We start from the raw sequence: 25,369 nt of genomic DNA, 5'->3' as shown, positions 1-25,369 counted from the left end.
CCCTTCTCCTATTTATCCTCGCTCCGCCCCTGAACTCCCTCATCTATTGTGCGTTAAACTGCTCTTCCATCTGTTGCGCAGACGCATCCACGTTGTGGTAGTCGAGTATCTCGGAGTACCTGCAAAGAGTACTTCGTTAGCAAGTCCTTCATGAAAACCTTAATGATAGTGGCTTACATCATGATCTTCCACGTGTCTACGGGCAAATCAGCATCGTTGAAACTCCAGTCGAACTTCTCCTCGGCGACGGGCTCGTCAGAGGGGTCGTGGTAGGGAGCAAGGTAGTCGTGCGAGAGCGCCTCAGTCGCCGTTATCCGCTTCTTGGGATCAAAGACCAGCATTCTCTCCAAGAGGTCAATGGCGGAGGGGTCGGCGTTCTTGAACTTGTTCTTCAAGGGTTGCCTTTCGCGCTTGGGCAGGGACTTGACGAATCGGAGGGTCTAGGTCCGTGTCAGTAGGCAAACTAATCATCGCTTCGGCTCTGCATCAACTCACGTTTTCACTGGCAATGCCGTTGATGACATCGTCGGGAGGAGTACCGAGAAGCTCGGTGATAATGGAGAACTGGTTGACGTGGTCCTTGCCGGGGAACAGAGGCTTGCCCTCCAACATCTCGGCGAAAATGCATCCCGCACTCCAGATGTCGACCTCAACGTCGTACTTTTGCCATGTGAGCATGATCTCGGGAGCGCGGTAATATCTCGTCGAGACGTAACCAGTCATCTGGGGGTCCTGAATACGGGCGAGACCGAAGTCGCAAATCTTCAAGTCGCAGTTCTCGTTGACGAGAATGTTGCTGGGCTTCAAATCACGGTGGACTACACCAGCAGAGTGGACGTATTTCAGGCCGCGCTGTAAACCATGTCAATTCGGGTGTCGGAGAGGATTCCGGTGAGGGGGCGGGGCTTACCATGATCTGGTAAAGGAAATACTGAATGAACTGCTTTTCGAGAGGTCTGGAGGTGAGCAGTCTGTGCAAGTCGGTGCCGAGAAGCTCTGTGACGAAGTAGATGTCCTCAAGAGGGGAAATGAAGATATCACTGAGAGAGATGACCTAGGTGGATATCAGCGCACGTCGACTAGACTGATTATGAAGAGAGGCAGGCAAAGGCGGGACCAAACGTACGTTCTCATGTCTCAAGTGCTTGAGCAGCTTCAGCTCACGGTATGTTCGCTTAGCGAGAACGGGAGTGCTGAAGGGCTTCATAATCTTCTTGACGGCAACATTCTGGTTGGTAAGTTGGTCACGGGCGGAGCTGCGAGCGAAGAAGACGTGTCAGCCAGCACGGATAGATGGTCGCAACGAGCGCTCGTTGCGATGGATGGTATTTTCTCAGACTAACCAAACGAGACCGAAGGCTCCCATACCAACGGGTTGCAAGTCCGAGTACCTCGAGGTGATCTCAAAGGTAGTACCGAAAATTTGTGCTCTAACGAATTCGGCCATTTTCGTGTGATGGTCGATCTACCTGATCGAAGAGGATTGAATTTTCGGATTGAGCGGCTGGAGGGGGGAGGAAGAGAGAGAGAGAGGGAGACCGATCGAGGGGAAGGATGGAAATTGGTCGTCGTACGGCGGGGAGGATTAAAGAATGATGAGGGGTGGTGGAGTAAAAAGACGACAGCCGGGAGATCGACGGGTCAAGTTGTGCTTCTGCTGACGGTTCTGCTGTGATGAGCGAGAGACAGGCTCGATGATCAGCTCGAATTTGAACGAGGTGAGGGAATTCGAAGGAGAGGTTTTGCGGTATGTGAGGTGTGCGATGGGTAGCTTTCCGTCTGGTCTGGCGCGTGTATGGAAAGGCAACAAGAGAGCGGGAGTCGGCTGGATTTGAAAGAGATGCAGCGACGGCGGGGGAGCGAGCTCAAGGATTTGTTGCGCGCTGGAGGGGTGGCTGTTCGGCGGGGCGGTCCTGGTCTTAGGCCTGGTTCTGGGACGTGGATTCTTGGGCTGGGAGGAGAAGGTCGCTCGCTGGCTGGTCGTAGACGGTGGACTGTGGACTGTGGCCGTATGGGACGTGGGACGTGGGACGGTGGGCGTGGGATGTGTGGGCGTGAGGGCGTGGGAGTTGCAAAAAGGGCAGCGGGGTAGGTGGAAGCGTGGGCAGCGAGTGAGCGCACGTCTCTTTCTCCGTTTTGTCCTCCGCTGTCGTTGGGGGTACTTCGTACGTATGGCTGGACTGCCTTCAGGTACCTGCTGCTTCTGTGTCTCCTTCTCCTTTTGCTTCTGCCTTTGGGCCTTTTCTGGGATACTCAACGTGGTATGGGATCCGGAGCAACCTGAACAATGTGGCAACAGCATTAGCGAGACTTCTTTTCTTGCAGGGAAGCAAGCAGTACGCAGCACAGAGTACTGTAAATGGTAGCGAATGCAGCTAGGGGGCGACAGCAATAGCGGGACAAGAATCTGGTTTTTCTCCCCATCCTCCATGTTCTGTTCCCCCTCCTTCGTCATTCGCCGTTTTTGCCTATGCATATTCCGTTTTTTGCCCTTCCGGTGCTGTCGACTTTGGGTGCAAAGGGCGTCCAATTCCATAATTAACCATGCCGTAGACGGCGCAGGCGGTAGCATTATAGTACAAGAACGGGGGAACTTTCGGTGCAAGGGGGAAGTATGATGATGAGGAACAGTAGGGGATGTTCAAAATATTCCCCGGGCAATGACATGCAGGCTATTGGGAGGCTTGCTCACTTACAGAGATGAAGATCTCGGCGATGCTCTTTTTCTATCTTTTGAAGTATTTCCCTCTTCTTTTTGTCTATCCAAAGCGGTTCGCGTTCTCTCTCTTTTTTTTATTTTTATTTTTCTCTGAGTCTCTTCGGGATCAAGTCCGGGCACGAAAGCTCAAACCGAATGGTGGCCGCGGTGATGGGCGCACGAGTGGCGGGCGCACGTGGGGAATGCAGGTAGCAAATCCGCACAAGTGTCGATCAGGTCGTCGTTCTCGTCTCTCGTTCGCTGCTACGGTGAAGCTGAGGATGCCGCTGGAGGGTGGATGCACAACAACACCTGTCGATAGATGGAGGCAAGGACGCGTATGAGACTTTCGGGGAGTGGCTCTCCTTAAGAAACCTTTGGACGTGAATGTGAGCTTTGGGGGTAAGAGACAGATATATACTCAGAATTGATTCGGGCGAGAAATGCGAGGAAGGGAAGAGGCAAGCAATACATAAGAGCAATACTGAAGGGGGAAAGGACTTTTCAATACTTCCTACAAGGCGCGACTGAGTGAGTGGGAGAGGATAGCTACCTGGCGTAGGAAAGACATAGGGGAGAGGGGTGTGCACAATTCGGCCAGAAGACGGAGAGACAATGGCTGGCTCTGGAAGTAACATTGAACCCAGCGTCAAAGACGGAAGAGCTTGCACGGTAAGCGTCGGAGTGAAGACAAGACAGGGATGTCTGTACCTTGCTCTACCCCCGGCGCTATTTTCCTGTCCAATGATATATCAAGGCAGGCGGGTTACGGATGAATGTTACTGGCGGGAAGGGGTGTTTCTCTGTTGAACCGAGAACTTGCAGGCGTTAACGGTGCCTTCCATGTACAAGGCGGGCACAGTGGATGGGAAGGCCCGGGCAAGGTCAGGTAATAAGCAGGCTACATAAGTATGTGTACAGACTACAGAAGGTCTAACTGGACAGAAGGACAGGTTAGATGGGGACGGCAACTATGCCAGGTACTAAGGTAAGGTACTGAAATATGCACAATTACCAGACTAACCAACAAGTCACAGGTGACCAAGTAAAAAGGAGTTGACCAAGACTGAGATGAGACGACGGCAACGGCGACAACAACCACGGAGAGGAGCATAATGTCCGGGATGACTCGTGAGTTCATACACCAGAAGCAGAGAGACTTACTTTCCGATTCGATCTCGTAGGTTCGAGGAGAAACAAGTCAAGATGAGGCTGAACTTATGACTGTGTGATGTTGCGTATGTTGTCTCTTACCGCGAGCCTCGGTCTTTGTGGATCGCTGTTTTGGGAGCGGCTGGTAATAACATGAGACGACGGGAGTATTGCTGCGAGATATCTGAAAAATGACCGAGAGACAACACCAAAGGTTGACCTGTCACAAAAGGGGCTTCATGGAATGGCCTGAGCATCAGCGGCACCGCCAATTTCACTTTCAGCTCACCACGGGCCGAGCTTGGGAATCCCTCCTTCCATAGTACGGTGCCGTGGAAAACAAGATCTTGTTCAACGCGCAACTCAGACAAGATGGACAGGAGAAGACGTTTCTAGGTAGCTCCGTTTTTTGATAATGATGAATTTAGACAAGGCACCGCTCCAGCCGGTCGCAGGTCACATAACTTTTCAATCCCAAGACCGGACGGCATGGTCTGGCTTGTTTTATCCTAGCGGCAGGGCAGTTGCGAGATAGCAAATCAAAACGTTCGTTGGACAACTGGTCGGTGAACCCGCGGCAGGGAAGGCAACGGTGAAGTATCAGCATGAAGTTCTAGTGTACCTTACCACCTTGAGGTACGGATGCGCAATCGTGGAATATCTGGGAACGTCCAGCAATAACAGATCGACGATGATGGTCTTGGCCTGCCCGCCGTGCCTGCCTTGAAGTTGCCACTGCGACTGCGATAACACAACTGGCAGCTACTAGTTCGTGGTTCCTTCCCTGACGGTCCAATCTTCATCCTCACCTTCCCGCGCCCCTTGCGGGAGCATAGGACACCCATGAGCAGTCAGAAGGCACGCCAACGGGAGATTGCCCACCTGTCTTGCCAAAATGCCATGTTTTTCTCAAAGGCACTTCTGCCGTTTCCCGTCCAAATCGCTCAATTGCCGTTTTGCTCCTCCCTTCATCCAAACACCACGGGGAATTTTACCATCGAACATCGAGAAACCCCAGCCTCAAGATACGGTGAACCTCAAACGGTTCCAATTAGGGTAGCCCCCAACTTCTCTTCCATTTTTCTACTGGCACCCCTACCTCAGTTACAGTATTCTCCTCCCCCGTTCCCCATCAATCATGCCCTTGCACCAAGCACGACCAAGCACCTTGCACCACCGGTCGATGCAAATGTCGAATTACCAGCATCATGGATTCAAGACACCATACCTCCTTCTCACGGAGGCTCGAACTCTGTCGCAGGAGCATAATCCTCAGGTGCACATCCAATTCCCATGCCAGATCAGATTTGCCATCCGCAACGCGATACTTCCGCCGCTTGTGCATGCGCGCACATGTGCAATCTGGTATAATCATTCATCCCGCATACTTCTAGCATCATCCTCCCTTGACCAACCTCGACAGTGGATTCCTTAGCGGCCTGATCCGATAAGCTATGTATTCGTATCTGATATCGAGATGCATATAGAGGAGCCCAGGCTACATCGCGGCGAACGCATCCATCCGAAAGCTCTTCCTTCCACTGCACTACTCCGTACGGCACCCAGGTGCCAGGCGCATCAGAGGGGCTAGGTGTGAAAACCACCACGAAAAGCACCCCCAACCTCTGACGTCATTTTGAGATCGCATCGAGATGGTGCTGGGGTATGGAAACCTTCCTGTGTCGTGTCGCGTTGGCGGGCTGGGGAGGGGTGTGTCTGTGATCCGTCCCGCTAATCCAAACTCCAGAGACCACAAGTACAGCCGCCCCTGCTCTCCCCGTCGAGGCCATCCTGTCAGCTTAGCGTGCAATGGAATACTAGCCGCTCACTGTCCGAGTTTCTAGCGCCCCGAAACGTCGACGACTTCCCTAAGCACTAACACGTTTGCCGTACCTTTCGCACCGTCTTGCAGGGAGCAGGAGACTACCCCGGCAATAACGCTATTCGATCCATGGTTCCAGTCCCTCCCAGTCTCCTCCCTCACCCAACATCGACTTCGCAGGCGAAGATCGAGAATCGAGAAAACGGTCCGTCACACAGCTCACCCAGCGCACATAACACGCCCCTCCTTATCCTCCCCAGCGGTATAGAATCCGTGTGACCGCCGCAAAGCAACTGCGGTAGCCCAAAATTCCCGTCACGGGGCTTCCCCGACTACAGTAGCCGCATGTTCTAGACTGGCCTGAACATGCCCAATTCAGCGCATTACCTGCTGTAGCTGGACAAACGTCCGGCCGCATTGATTGGGCTCCGAGGGAGAGAATACGGTATGGATCCCATCAAGCCCTTTTGCGGCACGGGAACGGGTAACACCTCTCTGCATAACTTTTCCTCTCCATATTCTCGATACAAACGACGCTGAAAAACAATGAATGAGTCTAAGCCCTTTTCGAGTTGATTGTGGTACCAGATCTCGATTCACCACCATTGGGATGGAATTGTCAATGACAATCTGGGATGCTCGACAAGAACCGGTTTTGACATGCTTGTACCAAGTCATGCGCTCGATCTCCAGACTGTCCCGGCGATTGAGATAACGGAACCACATTCGCAATTCATCGCCCACAGCGTGCACCCACCAGACGCGACACGTGGATTTACAATATTCGGCTACCATTCTCGGCCAGCTCAGGTACAGATGCATAGCGGCGACATTGGTTTGCTTGTGTGGTTGCAGAGTGGACACCTTCGAGTCAACAATTACCTTTCGGATCCGTCATGATGGAGTAAGATCATGACAAGCAGCACCATCCCACCCGGGACTCAGAAGCTTCCCAGGAACTCTGAGGGTGACATGCGTACAACTTTTGGCATATTGTGCCCTGGCTTCGCTGTGATGGATCTCGAATTGGACCCATCCTGCCGGGAACCTCCAGGGGTCAACCTGTGTGTAATCCGTTTGGTGATGCTAATCCGAGCCGCAGAGAAGAAGAAAACGGCGCGGTGCAGCGCGAGGCGGGAGAATGTACGAAAAGGACCCTCCAACTCTGTCCCTACCTCATGCAGCCAGCAGGTGTACCAGAAAAGGATGAAATGGTGGGAACACGAGCACACACGGTCCAAGGACCCTTCATCCTCTGGACCCTGAACTCGTTCATGTGTATCGAAGATCATCCCGTTCATTTGGACCTGTCAACACGCTGATTCGTCAAACTATTCCAAACGACGCTTCTGTTCCGTGATCTAGAGAAGCATTCACCACCAGGGCAAGCTCACGAGCCGGCGTTGCGGCCGATGTTGTCTAAGCTCCCGGCCGGTGCGAAACTAGCGCTAAAGGCCATGAGGTTCCTCCATTAACCACATACTCAAGGTGGCCGGCCGTCTGACGATTCTCTTCCGAGACCAGAATCAGTGCATGCCAACAACATGACCCCTTTGCACGAATCGTTTCCTCAACATGAGAATGCGGCCCTGAAGCCAAAATCACATTCCGCACGCGTATTGCTCTGCCGAAGGCCATGGCTCTGCTCTCGGCGTACCATGGTTTACCCGCCAGCGTGTTCCTTTACTCGGCGAGATGAACAGTCTCTTCGATGCCGGCCGGTTCATACCGTTTTGACAGATGGATAAAGGGGGGGAATGCCGGAATCAGGGACCTAACAAGGGCCAGCATTCGTACCTCTCGTTCCTCTGATGTCATTAGGCACCTCTCCTCCAGTCTTTGCTCTCCCAGGCTCCAGCAGGGCTGGCTTTGAGTTGGTCCCTTGGTACACCACCAAAAAAAAAAAAAAAAAAAAAGAGTAGCAGCAAAGGAAAAGCAGGGTCTCGACTTTTCCCACATTCGCAAAGATGACGACAGCATTCAACCCAATATAAACCTGACCTCCTTCCCCGGAGGTTGTCCCCCGGACCAATCTCACTCGCTGCCGACATGCCGTAACGGATCGGTGTTGTCTTACGCCCCATACGGAGACGTACACCGGCAGGCGGTCGGCCAACCCAAATGCACACACCCTTTTTTTTCTTTCTTTCTTCGAATACACGCACATACAGCACGCAGCCAAATTGTCTTCTTTAAACTTGTTTCCATTGTTTCGCACAGAGCACGCAAGGAAACTTGTACGCAAACTGCTTACTCGCCGCCTGCTCATCAGCCCGCGGGGTGCCGAACCAAGCAAGTCTGGAAGACTCTGCACAAGTGCTTCGGGTTCGGATTGGCACAATTGGGGACACAGGAAGCCCCTTCCAAAGTTCCAGAACACTTTTTTTTTGCTGATCAGCGATGAGTGTCCGGGAAGGATGAAAAGTTGACTCTAGATCCCTCTCCCCCCTCCCTCCCTCTAGGTATGATCCTTGACCGCCATTTTCTCGCGGACGCGGAGTCGCGTCCTTTTGCCGGAAGCTTGGAAGTAGTACCCGGAATCGATCCGTCCCAGAGAAAGGTACCCCTTGGAGCAATGGACAGAGCGAGGGGTCCTGCCTGGCCTGTCGTCCTTTTCCTCTTTCCCCTTGGTCACTGTGGACGACGTCCACATTGCCGCATAGTGACGTCAGTGAAGCAAAACAGGCGCCCCATTGTTTCCGCTTCCCTTGTCGAAACGTTCACGTTGCAATTGCCCTTGTCACCCTGCTCCGTTTCCAACAATGGTCGCCGTTCGAGGCCGTTCCAAAAAACAATAACCATTTGCTGCTACCTTGAATGCTGAGTCATCTGGAAAAATAAGACAACACGCATGCTCACTTCACACCCAGTCCACACATTACTGAGCATGGTTTCAATCGTTGCGGACACCAGTCTTGGGGCATTCTCATAAAAACTATACAAAAGAAAGATATTATCTAGCACTGTTCCTTATAAGCCCCGCCTTCTGCAAGAGTTTCGTGTGCAATAGTGCCATAGGTACTCGGTTCCGTACACGCCTGCCCAGCCATCCCCCCTCTAGGTCACTTCACGCCGTCTGGGTCTTGTCTTTGTAGCGCTTTAGTCTAGTCTACCTAGTCCTCGACCTTAAGAGGCTCGACATTCCAGATCTCCTCGGCATACTCGTTGATGCAGCGATCACTGCTGAAGAAGCCCATACGAGCTACACTGGTAATGGACTTTGTGATCCACTCTTCTTGGTTCTTGTACGCCTCATCGACAAGGTGGTGCGTCTCAATGTAGCTGTTGAAGTCGTCTGATACCAAGTAGTAGTCTCCGTGGTCACGGACGGCCGAGACTAGCGCGTGGAAATCAGACACGGAGCCGAATCTGCCACTGTCAATGGCAGAGAAGACCTTTGCAAGGTTCTCATCAATCGAGTGGGTTCCGTAGTTGTGCGCGTGGCGGAGATCTTCCACATCCTCGGCAAGGTTGCCAAAGAGGAAAATGTTGTTCTCGCCAATCTCACGGGTGATCTCAATCTAGGCTAGTGTTAGAAACGATCGTCCAGCCAGTTCCATCCCCTCGGGTTCACTTACGTTGGCGCCGTCGCACGTGCCGATAATCAAGCCGCCATTGAGAACAAACTTCATGTTACTCGTACCAGATGCCCTGCATAACACGTTAGCCAGGACGCCGTAGGCGTTGATGACAGTGGTTCACTTACTCAGTACCGGCAGTGGAGATGTGCTCGCTCAGGTCAGACGCGGGAATGATCATCTCTGCCTTGCTGACATTGTAGTCCTCCAGGTAGATAACCTTGAGCAGGTCGCCGATTTCCTCGTCATTGTTGACTACTGAACCAACACTGTTGACCAAGTGAATGATTTGCTTGGCCATCCAGTAGCCAGGTGCCGCCTTTCCTCCAAAGATGGAAACACGGGGAGCAACCTTCTTCCGGTCCTCCGGCGACATGGCCTTGAGGGAAAGGTAGCGGTGGATGACACCAAAGATGTTGAGCTGCTGACGCTTGTACTCGTGGATACGCTTGACTTGTACGTCAAAAAGCGCCGCAGGGTTGACGCTGACGCCTGTTGTGGTCTTGATGTACTTAGCGAGGCGGACCTTGTTGGCGTACTTGATCTCGGCCCACTCCTTGCGGAACTCCTTGTCGTTGACGCTGAGCTCAAGCTGGTTCAACTTTGTCAGGTCCTTCAGGAAGTCGTAGTTGCCACCAGTCTTGGACGCAATGAGGTCAGACAGGCGAGGGTTGGCCTGGTGCAACCAACGTCTCGGGGTAATGCCGTTGGTGACGTTGGTGAACTTGTCAGGGCCATAGATGTTGACAAAGTCCTTGAAAATTGTTGTTTTGATGAGATCAGAGTGCAGCTCAGCTACACCGTTGACCTTGTGGGAACCGACAATTGCCAGGTACGCCATGCGCACCATCTTGGGCTGCGACTCTTCTATGATCGAGACCCTGCTGAGGATTTCGCGGTCGTTGGGGAACATCTTCTCGACGCTCTGAAGGAAGAAGAGGTTGATGTCGTAGATAATCTGCAAGTGTCTAGGGAGCAAGTGCTGGACCAAACCGACGGGCCACTTCTCCAGAGCCTCGGGCAAGACTGTGTGGTTGGTGTAGCCAAAGGTGGCAGTGACAATGTTCCATGCCTCATCCCACTCAAGCTTCTCCAGATCAATCAGGATGCGCTGAAGCTCAACAATCGCCAAAGTAGGGTGAGTGTCGTTCAGCTGGATGGCGACCTGATCGGGAAACTCTCTCCAGGGGCGCTTGGACTTCTTGAAGCGACGAACGATGTCGTAAAGAGAGGCAGCACACCAGAAGTACTGCTGCTTCAGACGAAGCTCCTTTCCACGTTCAAGGTTGTCGTTGGGGTACAGAACCGCGCTGATCGTCTCGGCGCGCTGCTGGTCGGCAACTGAGCTCTCGTACTCACCATTGTTGAACTTTTGGAAATCGAACTCTCCGCTAGCAGCCTTACTGGACCACAAACGCAGGTTGTTGGTCGAAGGGGTAGCGTATCCCGGGATGGGGACGTCGTATGCCACGGCGGTGACCGTCTCACCACCCTCCCAGCTGGCGATGGTCTTGCCGTTTGAGTCTGTCGACTTTGTGACGTGGCCGAAGAATTGGATCTTGAGGATGGTCAGCAGTCGTTCGAAACCAATTTCACTCTACATTACTCACATCGACAGTAACATCGTGACGGGGGAACTCCCAGGGGTTGAAGTCAAGCCAGTAGTCGGGCACCTCAACTTGGTAACCATCGATAATCTCCTGCTTGAAGATACCGTATCTGTATCTCAAGCCATAGCCCCAGGCAGGGAAGTTGAGAGACGCAAGACTGTCGAGGAAGCAAGCAGCCAAACGACCCAGGCCACCGTTTCCAAGAGCAGCGTCATGCTCCTGCTCGATCACGTCCTCGATGCGGAAACCAAGGTCATCAAGACCAGCTGTGCCACAACATTAGCATCACATAGTCCAAACATGACTCGGTGCTTCCTTGTAACTCACCCTTGGCAACGTCCTTCAAGCCAACGTTCAACATGGCATTGTCGAGGGCACGGCCCATAAGGAACTCGAGAGAGAAGTAGTAGACACGCTTTCCGTCCACAGTAGTCTGGCGCTGCTGAGTCTTGTTCCACTGCTTGACCAGACGGTCACGGAAGGCCAAACTGGCGGCGGAGTAGGCCGCCGTCTCGTCGCAGTTGAACATGCTGCGAGCCAAAGTGGTCTCGACGTGGCGAACGACCTCCTTTTCGAACTCATCCTTTGTCTTGAAAGGGCCGCCTTGGGCTTTGGACCAAGCCTCGCGCTGAGGCTCGGGGATGGAAGCTGTTCAGAGGCCATTAGCTTGTGATCCGATGTTGGCATTGCATTTGGTTGTAACATTGGTGCAAGTGAGGATGCGTAGCAGGGGAAAACGAAGCTACTGGACCCTAGTGTGGCGTGATGGAGCTCGCGACGATCAGTGCGGGGTACTTGGGCCCGGGCTGAGTAGCTGCCCCTCCAAGCTCCACGAGAGCTGCGCGAGAGCTCGCTCGCCCACATCTTTCGGAAGCTGGCAAGCACATGGCGTCTGCCCCCCCCCCCCCCCCTCCCCCGGAAGTCATGCAATTGAATGGAGAAAAGAGAAGAAACTCACCCTCAACGCTCTTGATCTCTCCAGCACCGAAACCGGTGAAAGTTCTCTTGTGCTTGGGGCGCGAAATGCCGGCCGGGCCGACAGAGCCCTGGATATCAACAATGGGGGCGCTCGTCGAGGGGCGACGCTCCCGCACAGGGAGGCGCTCTTCCGTAGCTGCCGACATTTTGAGTAGCTGTCGTACGATGGAATAAAGTGGTGGTGAACTGGGGAGTCAATTGGCTCGATCAAGTCCTCGAACTGGCCTAGGGAACTGTCAAAACACGTTCAGTTAGCTATGCTAGAGAACCCCTCCCTCGGAGAATACGAGGAACAAGAATGCGGAAATCGAAACATCACTCGGTCGTACGTGACGGGCGAGAAACGAGGGGGAGGCGACGGAGGATCAGGAGGAGGTCCAGACTGTTTTGACGGGCGGAGCGAACGGGACGTACAGGACAGGCCCAGGATGTTAGTGGGGAGAAGAGCGGGGTGTTTGGCGGTGCCTGAAGCTCAGTCCACACCACTCGCGGCCGGGATTCGTACTCAGCTCAACGCGAACGAAGCGTCTCGGCTGAAAGGTTGGCAAAGCTGGCGGACGAGCTTTGCTGAAGGACCGAAGGTTCAATAGCGTTCTCGAGGTGAGGTTGTCTGCAAAGGGGCCGTCGGAGACGATGTAGGAGATGCTGATAGCTCTACGATGCCAAAGAAGCTTGGTAGAGGCGAGGTTACCAATGGATGATGGGAGACCTCCTACAAGGTGCACTGGGAGCTTTGCGAGTTGGAAGAAGAGAGGGGAAGATGGGGGAGGAGGGGTTCAGTAGAAGGAGAGGTCAAAAGGTCAAGAAGAGGAGGAGGGGGATGGTGGGACACTTATCAAGAGGAAGAGAGAGAGAGACGGGCAAGTCGAGGTGAGGTAGGTACGGAGCATCTCTATTAAGGTAGCTACTTCCCCTCGGGCATGGCATGCAACGGACGACCGTACCCGATGGACAAAGGGCAAGGAGAAGTAGGAGCAGAAGCAGCTCCCCCATTCGTTGTGCAAAGTACCTGCCTACCTGCTGTGCAGTGCAGGGTGGGTAGGGAGGTAGCAACATGCCTAGGCAAGGAGGTAAAGGCAGTCAGTCAGTCCCAATGGATTGCTGAGGTTGGCAATTGCTACTTGCTACCTGCCTTCTTACATGGCGATGGAGACGGGAGGTATGGAACACGGGGCCTGGGGCATGGGCAGTGAGAGTGGCATGGTCTGGTTGCTATATGCGGACAGAATGTAATGTGTTGGTACACGCATGAGGTGCTTTCAGGTATTTTCCTGATCTTCTTGCCCAGAATGCGCCAGTTTCTCGCTGAAGGTACCGAGCCAACAAATGTGGCACTGTCTTCCCAGAAGTGCCAGACAGATCCAGCATTGTTCCAAGGTCCACGGTCTGAGAGTTGAGGTCTAGAGAGGCCAGACTACTTTTTTTATTGGGGCTGATCTGACAACCCGCACACACCAGTGAAGACGCGATGGACCTCTGGAGCTATTGAGCCCCATTTTCCCTGTCCGGTTCCCCATCCGTCAGCATGTTTGGGTTTATGCTGGGCCACCCCCCTGGTCTGTTTCTAGACCGGGTGCCATGGGACAGCGAGAATCCTAAGGAGATGGATAATTCACTGCCAGGGGAAGAAAGAAACCACCTGATATGACCTCATCTTGCGGCATTGCAAAAGGTTGGCGAGAAACCTCAAAGCAGTAGCCAGTCGACAGCAGGCGAAGCTGGACAGGAATCATTCATTGGATGGGCCGTAGCTCGTTTTTTGGTGCCTCGAGCTAAGGTATCCGAACTGCTGCGATTCAATGCGGGGTGACTTGTGTGACGCACGGTGAGTGGGCAAGCGCAACCCCAACAACGGTTTATACAATGTCGCAGACCTTGGCTTACTTCTCGAGCCTACCTAACTATCCGTGATGTTAAAGCTTAGGCTCGGAAGTTAAAAGTAATTGGGAATAGGGTAGCTCTTCCGATCTTCTCCATGGAAGGTCTGTGTTGTCGAGGGCCCAGCACATCATGATGCTGCTGATGAGACGGAAGGGAAACGGCCAACCAACCCATCCCATCCCACTGCGGTGAAGAGAAGATGTCGGTCAGGACGCGGTGAAGACTCCATTGCCCAATTGATGTGGCGTATTACTACCGATACCTTAGCGACCTATCAGGAACCTCATCAAGCTTATGCAGCCCCAAAGACACCATTTGGTGCGACTGCGGCAGCCGCCGGTCTAGTGATGCTGCGGTGCATCAGAAAAGCAATGGGCGGCAGACTAACACCAAAATACCTACCTTACCTTACACCTGGTGAACGTGGGGAAGGTGACCTAAGGCAAGGTAGGACCAGCGTCCCCCGGAATGTTCATCCCAGACCGATACATGTCGTGCCTTGTGCCTCCCTCCATGTCTTGGTATCACCATTCATTACTCCATCACTTTTTCTCGACGATTTGACTCCAAGGAAAGAGAAGGTCGCAGCCACAGGGAGGGGAGTCCACCAGATACAAAACAAGGCAGGACGAGATATCAGGATCTGAGAGTATGGTCAGATTGTGACGGGACCAACCAAACCGCAACCCCCGAAATAGGCAATCCGAAAAGGAGGGAAAGAAGGTTCAAGGGGACCCAGTAAAAGATGCATCCACACCAAATTGCGCACTTCTGCTGAAATACACCTTACCTGAGTCTGAGTCTGCTCTCAGCTCTCACGATGATACCTTGTGCCGCTGACTCAACCACTCACTCATTTTACCTACCTATGTAGATACTCACCACAAGCTGAAAACCGTCCCAAGCCTGCCGGAAACCGCATCGTGCAAATAAGCATATCCCAATTCCTCCAATGCCCAAGGGATGGCAGAATTTTTTCCGACCATCTTTGACACCAACTGTCCCTCCAGCAACCAACGTTCTTCTCGTTGCCCACGGCATGCCGGCATCCGTTACCTTGACGCTTCCCGCCATTCCAGCTGCAAGTCGCCTCCCGGGTGCGGATGGGCGGAGTGCGGGACATACGAAGAATGCCAGCACCCCGGTAACGCCGTAAGCTCGCCCACGGCTGTCCGGCCTACGAATGTATCTCCTGCTCCTTCACACGTTGCTTAACGGGACGGCGTAGGTCTCCGTAGATTTTGATCTTTTTTTCCCATTTGGCCTTAGTGAGGGAAACATGGTGATTCACCAACCCCCAGCCGACTCCCCCTCATTAGGTACTCTCCGAGTTCCACAACAAGAGGACTCCTTCTTGACACCGGCGCCAACTTCATCGCCCGGGGCAGATAGATAGATAGCTTTACAGTTGGATCATGAACAATGACGGGGGAAGAGGATGAGAACCTCTCCGCCCTCGCCGAACATCCCGTTTGCGACTCTCTCTCTCCAGCTCCGCCCCACCGCTTCCTTCCTTTTTTCCTTACCTAGGCAGTATCCGTACTCCATACTCCGTATGTTCCTCGGGTGGGTTTGTTCTTCAGCTGCATTCTTCAAAAGTCTGATAAACAACCCCCCCAACCTCTTCGAATACGGGCCATGTCTCCATCAACATGCATCAGACAGCTCTCTTCCCCCCCTCCGCGCCCCACCCCCCCCCCCCCCTCCCCCCTTTGTACCTCGGTGGGTTTTTTCTTCTCCCCTCCTTTTTCAAAAATTATAAAACACCCCCCCCCCCCCCTTTCACAAGGGGCCCCCTCCCCCCCACCCCCCACCACCCCCCCCCCCCCCCCCCCCCCCCCCCCCCCCCACCTTTCCTGTCGTCCAACGGAACCAAGACATCAAAAGCGAGCACGACATGATTGGGACTGACACACTACCTTCCTTACCTTGGATGCTTAGGTACTAAGACTTGGGCCAGCTCACTCACCTCCCTAGTCGGAATGCAATGTAATAGGTAATCTATCATCCTGCCAAATTCCCATCAACCCCGGAAAAGAAAAAGTCCACAGCAAAAAGCATTACGACCTGATATTCCTAGTCCCTACCCACACAGCACAACATCTTTCTCTCTCTCTCTCTCTCTCTCTCTCTCTCATTATCTAATCCTTGACTATCAAGGCCCACTGAAGATAGCACAGATTTACGGATCACCTCCTGATATCATATTCGGTTTTGGTAGCTATCATAGCCCAACACCCCTGGCCCCCCCCCCCCCGCCCTCCCCCCCCCCCCCCCCCCATCCTCTAGCATCACCGCCCCCCCAAAAAAACAGCAATTTATCTACCCCCCCCCCATTATATTTTTTTTTTTGTTGTTTTTCTCCCCCCCCCCCCCCCCGCCCCCCCCCCCCCCCCCCCCCCACAAGGCTTCAATGCCAAATCTCACCACATCAAACAAAGTCAGCCATAGCGAAACAAATAAAGTGAGAATAAAAGATGCGGCCGCTTCCAGCAGCGCACACACAGCCTTGCGTTGATTAAGACGATATAGTGTACAAGTAACGGAAAAAGAAAAGAACATCATCTGCCGCGATCGCGAAGCCTCAAGCCAGCGTTTTGCGGGGTTTTTCTTCTTCTCTTTCTCATGAGATCCATCTCCCTCATCCTCGCTGTTGTTTCCCACGACCAACCCCCTTCTCTATCCATACTAGGAATCTGGAATGAGCTCTTTGAACATCCATGAGTTGCGTAAACACAGCGTACTGGCACGTTCCTGGCACACGAATGGTTCGCATATAGAGATGTGCTTCATTTAGCTGTCGCAACTCTCTCCAGCTATCAATCAGGCCCATACGCTACCGCTTCCAACGGGGTAGATGCTGTCGCTTTCCCAAGTTTCGAGCATCATCCCAAAACAGAGACAAAAGAAAACGAACGGCCAATTCATCACATCATCTTTGAATTTCCCGTTTCCCATACCATACTCCAACCCATGGCGTGCTTTTCGTCCCAGAAACGCTTTCACATGGGCATCTCTTCCACCACAGTAACCCGGTGTATCTCGCGTAGGCGGGCAGCAACCGGTTGCAAATGTCCATCTTCAAGCGATTGGTTCCGTGATGCAAATGGAAAAGGAATTGTCGTGCCGTGCTGTTCTCAAGTCGAGGCACTAACCGACGATTCGCTCGCACCCGTGTCGTATCGCAAGCGAGCGTGTAAACCAGAGTGAACGCCGTCCAAACGAGGTGCCGCCCACAACGCCCGGCAATGCTATAAAACGCTGACCCGCAACAGAGGAGATGAACCTAAACATTAAGGAAAATTTGTAGCCGAGGCGACTGGCGGTTTATAGGATGCCAGAGTCCCTAAGAGCGTTGTTGAGGATCGTCTCCTTGACGGCCGCAAACACCAATCGGATGTTGGATGTGTCGGTTGCTTGAGTCAGGCTACAGTTGGATTAGCCCCCGCCCACCGAAACAATGACGCTTTCACTTACTGGGGATACAGGTTGAGGTGTGCTCGGTTGACCTGGTTGAACCTCCAGAGGAGATACTTGGCTGCCTTGTTGACGTCGTTACCGCCCGAGTAGTCTGGGAAGTAATTGCCCAGTGGTGAACGTCCAAGCTTCTGCTTGAAGATATCCACCTTATTCAGGAACAGAATAATACTGGTGCGCATAAACCACCTCGAGTTCACCACCGAGTCAAACAACAGTAGACTTTCCATCATTCGGTTCTGCGGTCGTTAGCGCAAAGTATTGAGGGGGGGGATATGGCTTCGAGGGATACCTGACTGCTCTCCTCCAGCAAAACTTGGTCGTACTCGCTAAGGGCAACGCAGAAGATAATTGAAGTGACATTTTCGAAGCAGTGAATCCACTTCTTTCTTTCGCTTCTTTGACCGCCAACATCGAACATGCTGCAGAAATCGTCAGTAATTGTGAGGTACGCGCACAGTCAATCACAAAGCCTCACTGTATGCTGAGTTGGCCCATCTGAAATCTTGTCTCGTAGATACCAGTTGTCTTCGTTCTGGCTCTGAGAACATCCATTTCGTTCGGGAGGTAGTCTGGTGCTACGATCCGCATGACCTCTTGGAAGAAGCTGATGACATCTCGTTAGCACTTCTTGCACTGGCATGCTACATCCAATTGGGTACACTTACTATTCTGCAGAATCCATCAAGTAGAACTCAGTCTGCCTCTCCATGAGCTGTTCCCTCGCGGGATCGCTCCATATTGACTGGATGGCGATTCCAATCTGGGGATCGATATGTGCTTGGGGGCCAGATTCGGCTGTGTATTCCATAAGGAAGGTGGCATACGCCTTGTTCTCTTCGATTACCGGTTCGATATCGAATTGTCGCATAGCCTGGATCACCGCTTTTGCGCATTCCACCAGGTTCTTGAACACGGTGGGGCGGTAGTTATACAGTTCATCTTCGGAGTAGCCTTTCAGATGGATAATCTTCATCTGCTTCACTATCGTGGATTTACCACTTTCTCCGGATCCTGCATGGTTGTCAGCAAGCTAGGTCCATCTCAAGATCCTGTAGGAATGGACTCTGGTATCAAAACCTACCGAGGAGAAGAATCTTGCATTCCCGGCGTAACCTCTTCGAGTCCTCTTCCAGCTGTCGATCGATTGCCTGACTCTTCTTTTTCTGTTCCACCTCCTCGTTGTTTGAGCTCATACAGGCACCCATTTTTGAAAGAGGCCGGGGCTTCGGTTGAGCCGCTGATGGGAGTAATGATGGGATTTGGGTGCGTTAAATGTTCGAGTGCAGGGCTCAAGGAGCCTTCGAAATGATTTAACCGCGCGTGAGATCCCGAATGGATGCACGTTAAATGCCCATAGTAGTATCAGATAAGGCTGACGAGGTGAGAATTAATGGCGAGACTGAGATGGATCGCAGGGCGTTGTCGTCGATTGGTAGTGATGATCGTTCGGTCGGCGGAGGACTCGGCGGTAACGTAGGCGTTTCGGATCAAAAGGCTTCGAGAGAGGACGCAGCGACGGCTAGGATCGAAAGCGAGAGCGGTAAGTTGTTATGATTGTTTTTCGGACGGACTGAGGATGGACGGATGATGAGCGACGACCCTGAAGATCGGGGATGGGCGGGAGCTGTCGAGGGAGATGGGTAGCGAAGGACGGAAGACGAGAGTGCGACCGGGAAGGCGGGCAAGGACAGTGTCGGAGGAATAAATGTGGGTATCACCAGGACCTCGACAGGCGGGCGGGTAAGTGCAATTGAGTACGGGCCCAAGCTAAGGTAAGCACCGATGTACCTTTGGTACCGAGAGCGACACCTTTGGGTACCTTTGGGAGTACCTTGGCAGCGAAGGAGCGTGCTGTGTGAGAGGTGCCCCCGGGTGGGTGGGTATAAGGTATGGCAATATGGGGAGGAGGCCTGGAGACCTGAGCCTTGTAAGACTGAGATCAGAGAGAGACGGTAGTTTGGGAATGGAAGGTGATGACAGCAACGTAGACCGTAGACAGCCTGGGTGTGACAAGAAAGCGCGTTCGGCCCAGGGAATCAATCAATGAGAGAAGAGATCAGGCCGTACTGGCGGTTCGGATCTGATCTGTCAAGTGACGAAGGGGAGTGAACTGTGAGGGAGATCGGAAAAAGAAAAGCTGGACGGAAGACTGGAAACTGAGTTGGAGGGGAGGCGAGGGCCAGTGAGGAGAGCAGGTGTGGGTAAAAGGAAAAGGAATTCTGTTGTGCGGGAAAGTGTAAAGTTGATGCTAGTGGCGGGCAGGCTGGACTCGTGGAGTTGCGAGAAGCAGCGGTCTCGATGACCAGGTACCTCTGCACTGGAATTTACGGATACGGATACCTCTGCCGCTACCTCTGACCTCACGATGTACTTAAGGCACTGACTGCAAGAAGTGAGAGTGAGAGGACCGGAGCCAGAGAGAGACGGGGAGAAATGGGCGAGGCAAGGCACACACACGCACACACACGTCCCCCAATCCCATACGCAGTCAGCTCAGACAATCAGACCTGGGATCCATTCAGCCCAGACACCAACCACCCGCCCTCCCTTCCCGTCGGGGTCCCTCGATCCTCAGTGCTCACTCCTCAGGTGCGGCATGGGTGACAGGGACACGTTCCCAGCGCAGACTTACGGAGTAGGTGAGTGGTGCAGCAGGCCCTAGCAAAGTTGGCAAGGCAAGGCCAGGGCGGCGGGGCGCGGGTGCGCGTGTGGTGTATGGATCGGGATACCTAGGTACCTCAAGGATATATGGGCCATGTCTCTTGTGCTGTGAGTGAGTGTGTCTGTACGAATATGAACGTGGGAGAGAGGATAGAGAGATTGTATGTGTGTGTGTGTGTGTGTGTATGTGTGTGGACGGGGCGGACTCGGCCTATGCCATCCGCGGACAGCTTCTTCAATTGACCTGGACAGGTCTTGGCCTGCTGGAGGGGGAACAGGCCGAGCAGGGAGTTGCCGGGAGAGGTATGCAGTGCTGATGGTGTATAGACAGAGACGTGCGAGGTTGCGGCGTGTGGCGGGAGGAGAACAGACAGGTACGGATGTACCTAAGGCAATGTAGTTAGGTACATAGTTGCCCACGTCCTTTGCTCGGCTTTTTGAAGCACAGTTGAACGCCAGTTGACTGCTTCTGAGCGGATGTATTTGAGGTGAATGGAGGCATCTGCCACTTGTGACTTGATGGTGGACGGGATGTTTGGGACTAGCACATGGCACAGGTTGAACAAGCTTGACAACCTTCGGGTGCAAGGCATGAGCTGCTGATGATGGGCCAGGGCTTCGAGGTTCGGGGAGTTGAGGGTGATAAGAAACACCTTGCTCGAACGGCAGGCGTAAATATCTCGAGTGGCTTATCATCGTGAGAACAAGGCAGGTTATCACGCCTGTGGAGTGTGGACAAGTTCTCGAGAGTTGACACGGGCTTTCCTTCAATCTACCTCATAAGGCAGGTGAAGTAAGCTAATCTTAGGTAAGCATGAGAAGATACTTGGCAAGTGGTTGAGGCAGGTACCTAGGGACTTGCAGTCTCAGGTTGCTGCTATTGGGGCAAGAGCAGAGCAGAGGAAAGAGCGGGTAGGAGCTCTCCTTCTCGACTTGAGTACTCCGTAACAGCCTAGGTATTACTGGCGGTAGCACTAAGGACAGACCAGCGGGCAGCTCCACTCGTTTTAGTCTCTTCCCTCTGCCGCATGCATGGCATTTAAATCACTTTCATTGGGCGCACACCCTGGTTGACCCCGGTCAAGTCAAGCTCTCACAGATATTCACGGCTCACGGTACGTACCGATTTCTCATCTCTCCAGGCATTTCGGGATATTTTCTGCTCCTTGTTGTTCTTGCCAATCCCGGCTGAACTGGCGCTTGTTCTCATCCCTTTTGATCAATTGTGATTATTTGACATCTCCCCCAGGCGGCCCCCGATCGTGCGTAATATGTGAGGCAGCCGGGCTTAGCAGTAATGGGGTCATTGGGGAGGGCCTAAGGTTTATACGACATAGAATAAGGCATCAGGCAATCGGAGACTTGGAAGAAAATGATGAAGCAATTGGAAATTGGAAATTTGAGCAAGGGGCAGCTTGTCCATCTAAGCTGAGGCACGGCATGGCATACGCTATTACCAGGAGTACCTACTCCGTACGGATACAGATATAGCAAAAGGCAAAGTGCAAAGTTTAATGGGCCATGCTCCTGGCCTCAACCTTTTTTGAATCAAGGTCCACGTGCGTGCCTCTCATCCCACCACGTCTTGGTCTTGGTCTTGGTCTGCACTTGGGCTTTGCAGTAGGTACCAGGCACTCTGCAAATCGAGCCTGCACCAAGTGTCCGTCCATCCGACAACGCGAGTCCATCAGACAAGGTTCCGCCTCTGAGAAGGGCATCCTCGTTCCGCAATACAACAGAAAAATTTCATCCTCAAATCAAATTGCTGTCACCCTTACCGCCCCATGGTTCGCACTTGCAATGGAACACCTCATGCTTTCAGGCGGCTCCCGAATCTTCTGCTACTGCCTCAGTGCCTATGGACCGAAGGAGAAGGTATTGCCCTCTCTTCTCACTTTCCCATTCCCGCCCGACCCGATCGGTATCTGCACCCGGATGTAGTCTCCTGCCACAATCCAGATTACCGGAACCTGCACTTTCTTTGCCTTACTTTGTGTGTCCGTCAACTAGTGAGGTAGGCACCATTGTAGATCACACGTCTTGAATCCTGCTGCATTCTTCTCTCGAGCTCAGAATTCTCTTGTGTTGACTATCCCCGTGCTCTTTTTTTTCCAATGGTTCAGTCTGCCCCGAACAATTAATATTTATTTCTCTCCGGATGACTTCCGCTCGCTCTTTCTCTCTCACTCTCTCTCTCCACACCATTCCCCAACAGAAGCGGGAGATGCTATAAGCTTCAAAGTACGGACGGATACGGATCTTGATATTGTCTAGACCTTCCTTATATGTTCTTGGGCCCTGAGAAATTCGGCCCATCCTGGAAAGTCACGCAGGATTCAGCCGCGCCCGGCAACGCGTCTCCGCATCCGGCAGCCCCAGACGCTGTCGACGAGCGAGCGCCGTCTTTTGCAGACTGAACGGAAGAGGGGGCTAGGCGATGGAACAAGTGTTTCAGTCATCACTCCCGAGTAATGACCCTCCACCGCCCCCAGTCTGATCCCGACCCGCGTGCCCGCCAACATTTCGATAAGTTGGTTTGTCGATAGAACATCCCTTCGCTGCACCATTGGACAATTGATATTGGATGAAGTTACCGCTTCACTACAAAAACAAACAGGGAACAGTCCCACCCGCAAGTTCGCAACATGCGATGCAAATGCCGACTTTTTCTTGGCGAACCCCGGCATGAAGCTTCACGGCTCAGCAATGATCGATCTCCTTCTTTCTGGCTGCAACGAATCCTCAAGCCTCAACCTGAGGGGGGCTAAGAGCAAATGACCGCCATCAATGACGAGCCAAGTGGCATTCAGTCATTTAATCCCGAAGCTACAGTTTGAGCAGAAAAGACGGATAACCTCTACCCGCCGACTAGGCGTCTGTGGCGTGAGTCCGGGCTTCTTTTTTGCCAGTTGACTGTGCAGATCTACCCATCCAGCATCGGCTGGCTTGCCATGTACGGGTTGATCCTCAACTACATACCAACTGCTTCGGTCACCGCCCCGCATCACACCGAGGAATGCAACCCATCTCGCTCACGAGTCACAAATGTACATAGGCGAGGCGGAACCTGGAAGCTGCACGCGGCCAGAACGTCGGCGATGCTACGGTTACGATGCGCTTGCGAGCGCAAATACAACAGGTCACAAACCTTCTGTCATCGTTTGACCGGTTTCCCGTCTAGTTGCCCTGCGGACTACTGGCCACGTTCCAACGTCGCAGTGTTCCACCATGCCAGGACTCGGCAACTCAATTGCTCGACAAGCCATAGACCTCACCCCCTCGATCCTCCCAAACGACTTTCAAAGAGACGGTTTTCCGGCCCTAACTGTCTGCTGTTACACGGTGCCCAGACTCTCCTCATGAAGCACTGGGGCAGGGGTATAGGAATAGCACGGCAATTGACCATATCCAAGTCGGACGCACAGAATTCGGACCACGAAAACCTTATACACGCTTTGGGCACTTTCGTCGCTGCTCGAATTCCAGCCTGGCTGCAGCCCCATCCTGGCTCTTGGCGCTTCTCACCTCAATATGAGGCTGCACCTTCGCCTTGGAAGTTGGAGGCCATCAAGCCGCAGGTCACCATTTGTGCCTCAATCCCACATGATGAGGCTACCAGCTACCGGTTGTACGAGGTTGCACGAGAAGTTCTAAGTTGGGACCCTCTGAACTACGCCAATGTCTGATCCTCTTTCTCTCAACGCCAGTCTAGTCCCTTGACAGAGGAAAGGGTTTTAATACCGACATAAGCTTAATGGCCGACTACGCTCCTGTGTCGTGACGGCATTCCACATTTCACGGCAACTCTGCCGTATGAGTTCTCCAGGCTGTTTTCGTGTCAAGCCCGACCAAATACCTCTCAAGCGTTGCAGGGGCATCGGCCGCTTGCCTTGATGACAGGACAACCCTGGTCTCACTCACGCTTTCGTCAGAAAATCGACCCTGATTGGGCTCAAGATGAGTATCCTCTGAGCGCCTTGCCCAATCGGCTAGCGTCAATGGCCTGGCGGTTCACAGGCCCTTTGGAACAGATATTAGCAGGGAGCACACGTGGGAGAAGGAGGCATCAAGTCTCATCTTCTCTGACCAGTTTGAAGGGCCAGACACACAGACATGGGTCATTCACCAAACAACCAAACGGTCCGGCTCGCCATTGAGCACCTGTGTGATTGATGCTCAACAGTGAGTAGACCTTGCTTTCACAATTTCGAGGTCGTCGGATCTTAAGTGCGAGGCCAGAGCTACTTCCAGCTATTCCACGTGCGTCGTTGCTCTCGGCCGGCCAGGGCAGTAATTCTCAAGCGCCGTAATCATATTTGAAAACGGATTCGGGGGCGCGCGCCATGCCATTGAGGCGGCACGACTGAAGGGCTGTCTGATAAGATCTTCATCCGAGCAAGCCTTACACCTGAATACTTTCGTCAGCGATATGTATACTCTCATCAGAATCCCCTGCCAGACTTTCTTATCAGCTTTCTGAAGCAGACAAGGCCCGATGCACGTCGACTTAGGTGGACGCCGTGCCTTTCGCCGGCGCATGTCCAGCTTTCATGCCTCTGCTCGGCGCTCAGCCGGCTGGTCTGCTGTTTTAGCCAGGCACGTCAGCCCGGGATGCAGGACATTCTCCGATGAAGTTTTTCAAAGTCCGACTTGGCGACAACGGCCCACTCTTTGACCGGCAACTTATACAAACCTCTCAACAGCAGCTGGGAAATGGACCCCAAACGTGGCCAATTGAAATTGGCAATGCGGTCGAGGTGTTCGTTCTGGCTCCATGGGCAATGGAAACGGCCGAAGATGAATAATGCTGTACCCAAAATCGCCATATACACCTCGACGATATCGTTAGAAAGACCTGTTTCATGATATCCGGGACCAGTATGTTCTCCAAACAGGGGCATTCTCGGCTTCTGGAAGCTGCGTCGAAATGTTTACTAGCATCTTAACAAAAGTGTATGGGTGGTGAGTTGATCGGATAGTGCCCTCGGTCGTCTTAGGGTCGACCCTTCAAAAGCTTCCCGGTGTTGGCCAACGTCTAACATCCGGACTCCGACGGACAACAGGTCTGGTTGTTCTGGAATATCTTCAGCCAAGCCGGCAAGTTCAGGCGAATGGCCTTCCCGACTTCATTGGCAACGTGTCCCACACGTTAAACAGTCGAAAAAAGGGTGTGCTGGGCTTTTCCGTGGGTGTCCTGATTGTTTCACGTCATCTCATGAGGAGCCCCCTATATCCCTGAGTAATGTTTTTTGCCCACATCACGGAGTTCTGACTCTGTTTTTTTGTTTTATTTCATTCTGATCGCATTCTGCCGTTGAGGAGTCGAGAAACTTTTTTGTTCTATTCAGGTGATGAGATCTTTTTTCAACTCTGGGACGAACGGAGGACCGCAAGGCGCATGATTGGCTGCCCCTCAGGTTTTGGGCCGTTGTGTTCTCACGAGCTGACACACCAGGCTGCCCACAGGCAATGACACCTTCAAATCTGATAATCAAAACGCGCTTTCCTG

General features: G+C 53.0%; 10 protein-coding genes across 10 annotated transcripts; 4 read left to right on the top strand and 6 right to left on the bottom strand.

Moving 5' to 3' along the window:
* Window positions 1–43: 43 nt before the first annotated feature.
* On the bottom strand, window positions 44–1,447 carry CABS01_16007 (uncharacterized protein; the record flags this gene model as incomplete). The annotated part of the gene is made up of 6 exons (XM_060549339.1): window positions 44–119; window positions 178–440; window positions 496–852; window positions 911–1,054; window positions 1,127–1,256; window positions 1,344–1,447. The coding sequence occupies 6 exons, from the start codon at window positions 1,445–1,447 to the stop codon at window positions 44–46; spliced, it is 1,074 nt and encodes a 357-aa protein (XP_060390727.1).
* Window positions 1,448–1,585: 138 nt separating this feature from the next.
* Window positions 1,586–2,302, bottom strand: CABS01_16006 (uncharacterized protein; the record flags this gene model as incomplete). Its single annotated transcript, XM_060549338.1, has 1 exon — window positions 1,586–2,302. One exon carries the CDS (start codon window positions 2,300–2,302, stop codon window positions 1,586–1,588), a length of 717 nt encoding a protein of 238 aa, XP_060390726.1.
* A 398-nt stretch (window positions 2,303–2,700) lies between these two features.
* CABS01_16005 (uncharacterized protein) lies at window positions 2,701–3,042 on the top strand (the record flags this gene model as incomplete). Its single annotated transcript, XM_060549337.1, has 1 exon — window positions 2,701–3,042. One exon carries the CDS (start codon window positions 2,701–2,703, stop codon window positions 3,040–3,042), a length of 342 nt encoding a protein of 113 aa, XP_060390725.1.
* Window positions 3,043–6,055: 3,013 nt separating this feature from the next.
* CABS01_16004 (uncharacterized protein) lies at window positions 6,056–7,131 on the bottom strand (the record flags this gene model as incomplete). The annotated part of the gene is made up of 4 exons (XM_060549336.1): window positions 6,056–6,208; window positions 6,258–6,477; window positions 6,848–6,934; window positions 7,067–7,131. The coding sequence occupies 4 exons, from the start codon at window positions 7,129–7,131 to the stop codon at window positions 6,056–6,058; spliced, it is 525 nt and encodes a 174-aa protein (XP_060390724.1).
* A 1,654-nt stretch (window positions 7,132–8,785) lies between these two features.
* Window positions 8,786–11,984, bottom strand: CABS01_16003 (glycogen phosphorylase; the record flags this gene model as incomplete). Its single annotated transcript, XM_060549335.1, has 6 exons — window positions 8,786–9,193; window positions 9,251–9,323; window positions 9,379–10,808; window positions 10,861–11,126; window positions 11,188–11,508; window positions 11,819–11,984. The coding sequence occupies 6 exons, from the start codon at window positions 11,982–11,984 to the stop codon at window positions 8,786–8,788; spliced, it is 2,664 nt and encodes an 887-aa protein (XP_060390723.1).
* Window positions 11,985–17,046: 5,062 nt separating this feature from the next.
* Window positions 17,047–18,404, bottom strand: CABS01_16002 (guanine nucleotide-binding protein alpha-3 subunit; the record flags this gene model as incomplete). Its single annotated transcript, XM_060549334.1, has 6 exons — window positions 17,047–17,146; window positions 17,197–17,435; window positions 17,489–17,618; window positions 17,675–17,803; window positions 17,865–18,210; window positions 18,281–18,404. The coding sequence occupies 6 exons, from the start codon at window positions 18,402–18,404 to the stop codon at window positions 17,047–17,049; spliced, it is 1,068 nt and encodes a 355-aa protein (XP_060390722.1).
* Window positions 18,405–19,632: 1,228 nt separating this feature from the next.
* Window positions 19,633–19,803, top strand: CABS01_16001 (uncharacterized protein; the record flags this gene model as incomplete). Its single annotated transcript, XM_060549333.1, has 1 exon — window positions 19,633–19,803. One exon carries the CDS (start codon window positions 19,633–19,635, stop codon window positions 19,801–19,803), a length of 171 nt encoding a protein of 56 aa, XP_060390721.1.
* Window positions 19,804–21,644: 1,841 nt separating this feature from the next.
* CABS01_16000 (uncharacterized protein) lies at window positions 21,645–21,878 on the top strand (the record flags this gene model as incomplete). The annotated part of the gene is made up of 1 exon (XM_060549332.1): window positions 21,645–21,878. One exon carries the CDS (start codon window positions 21,645–21,647, stop codon window positions 21,876–21,878), a length of 234 nt encoding a protein of 77 aa, XP_060390720.1.
* Window positions 21,879–22,196: 318 nt separating this feature from the next.
* CABS01_15999 (uncharacterized protein) lies at window positions 22,197–22,427 on the bottom strand (the record flags this gene model as incomplete). Its single annotated transcript, XM_060549331.1, has 1 exon — window positions 22,197–22,427. The coding sequence occupies one exon, from the start codon at window positions 22,425–22,427 to the stop codon at window positions 22,197–22,199; it is 231 nt and encodes a 76-aa protein (XP_060390719.1).
* A 384-nt stretch (window positions 22,428–22,811) lies between these two features.
* CABS01_15998 (uncharacterized protein) lies at window positions 22,812–23,546 on the top strand (the record flags this gene model as incomplete). Its single annotated transcript, XM_060549330.1, has 1 exon — window positions 22,812–23,546. One exon carries the CDS (start codon window positions 22,812–22,814, stop codon window positions 23,544–23,546), a length of 735 nt encoding a protein of 244 aa, XP_060390718.1.
* Window positions 23,547–25,369: the final 1,823 nt, after the last annotated feature.

Source organism: Colletotrichum abscissum (assembly GCF_030869225.1).
Source record: "Colletotrichum abscissum strain IMI 504890 chromosome Unknown Scaffold_79.1, whole genome shotgun sequence".
NCBI lineage: Eukaryota > Fungi > Ascomycota > Sordariomycetes > Glomerellales > Glomerellaceae > Colletotrichum > Colletotrichum abscissum.
Note: the sequence above shows the minus strand (reverse complement) of the source record. Positions and strands in the feature narration are given on the sequence as shown.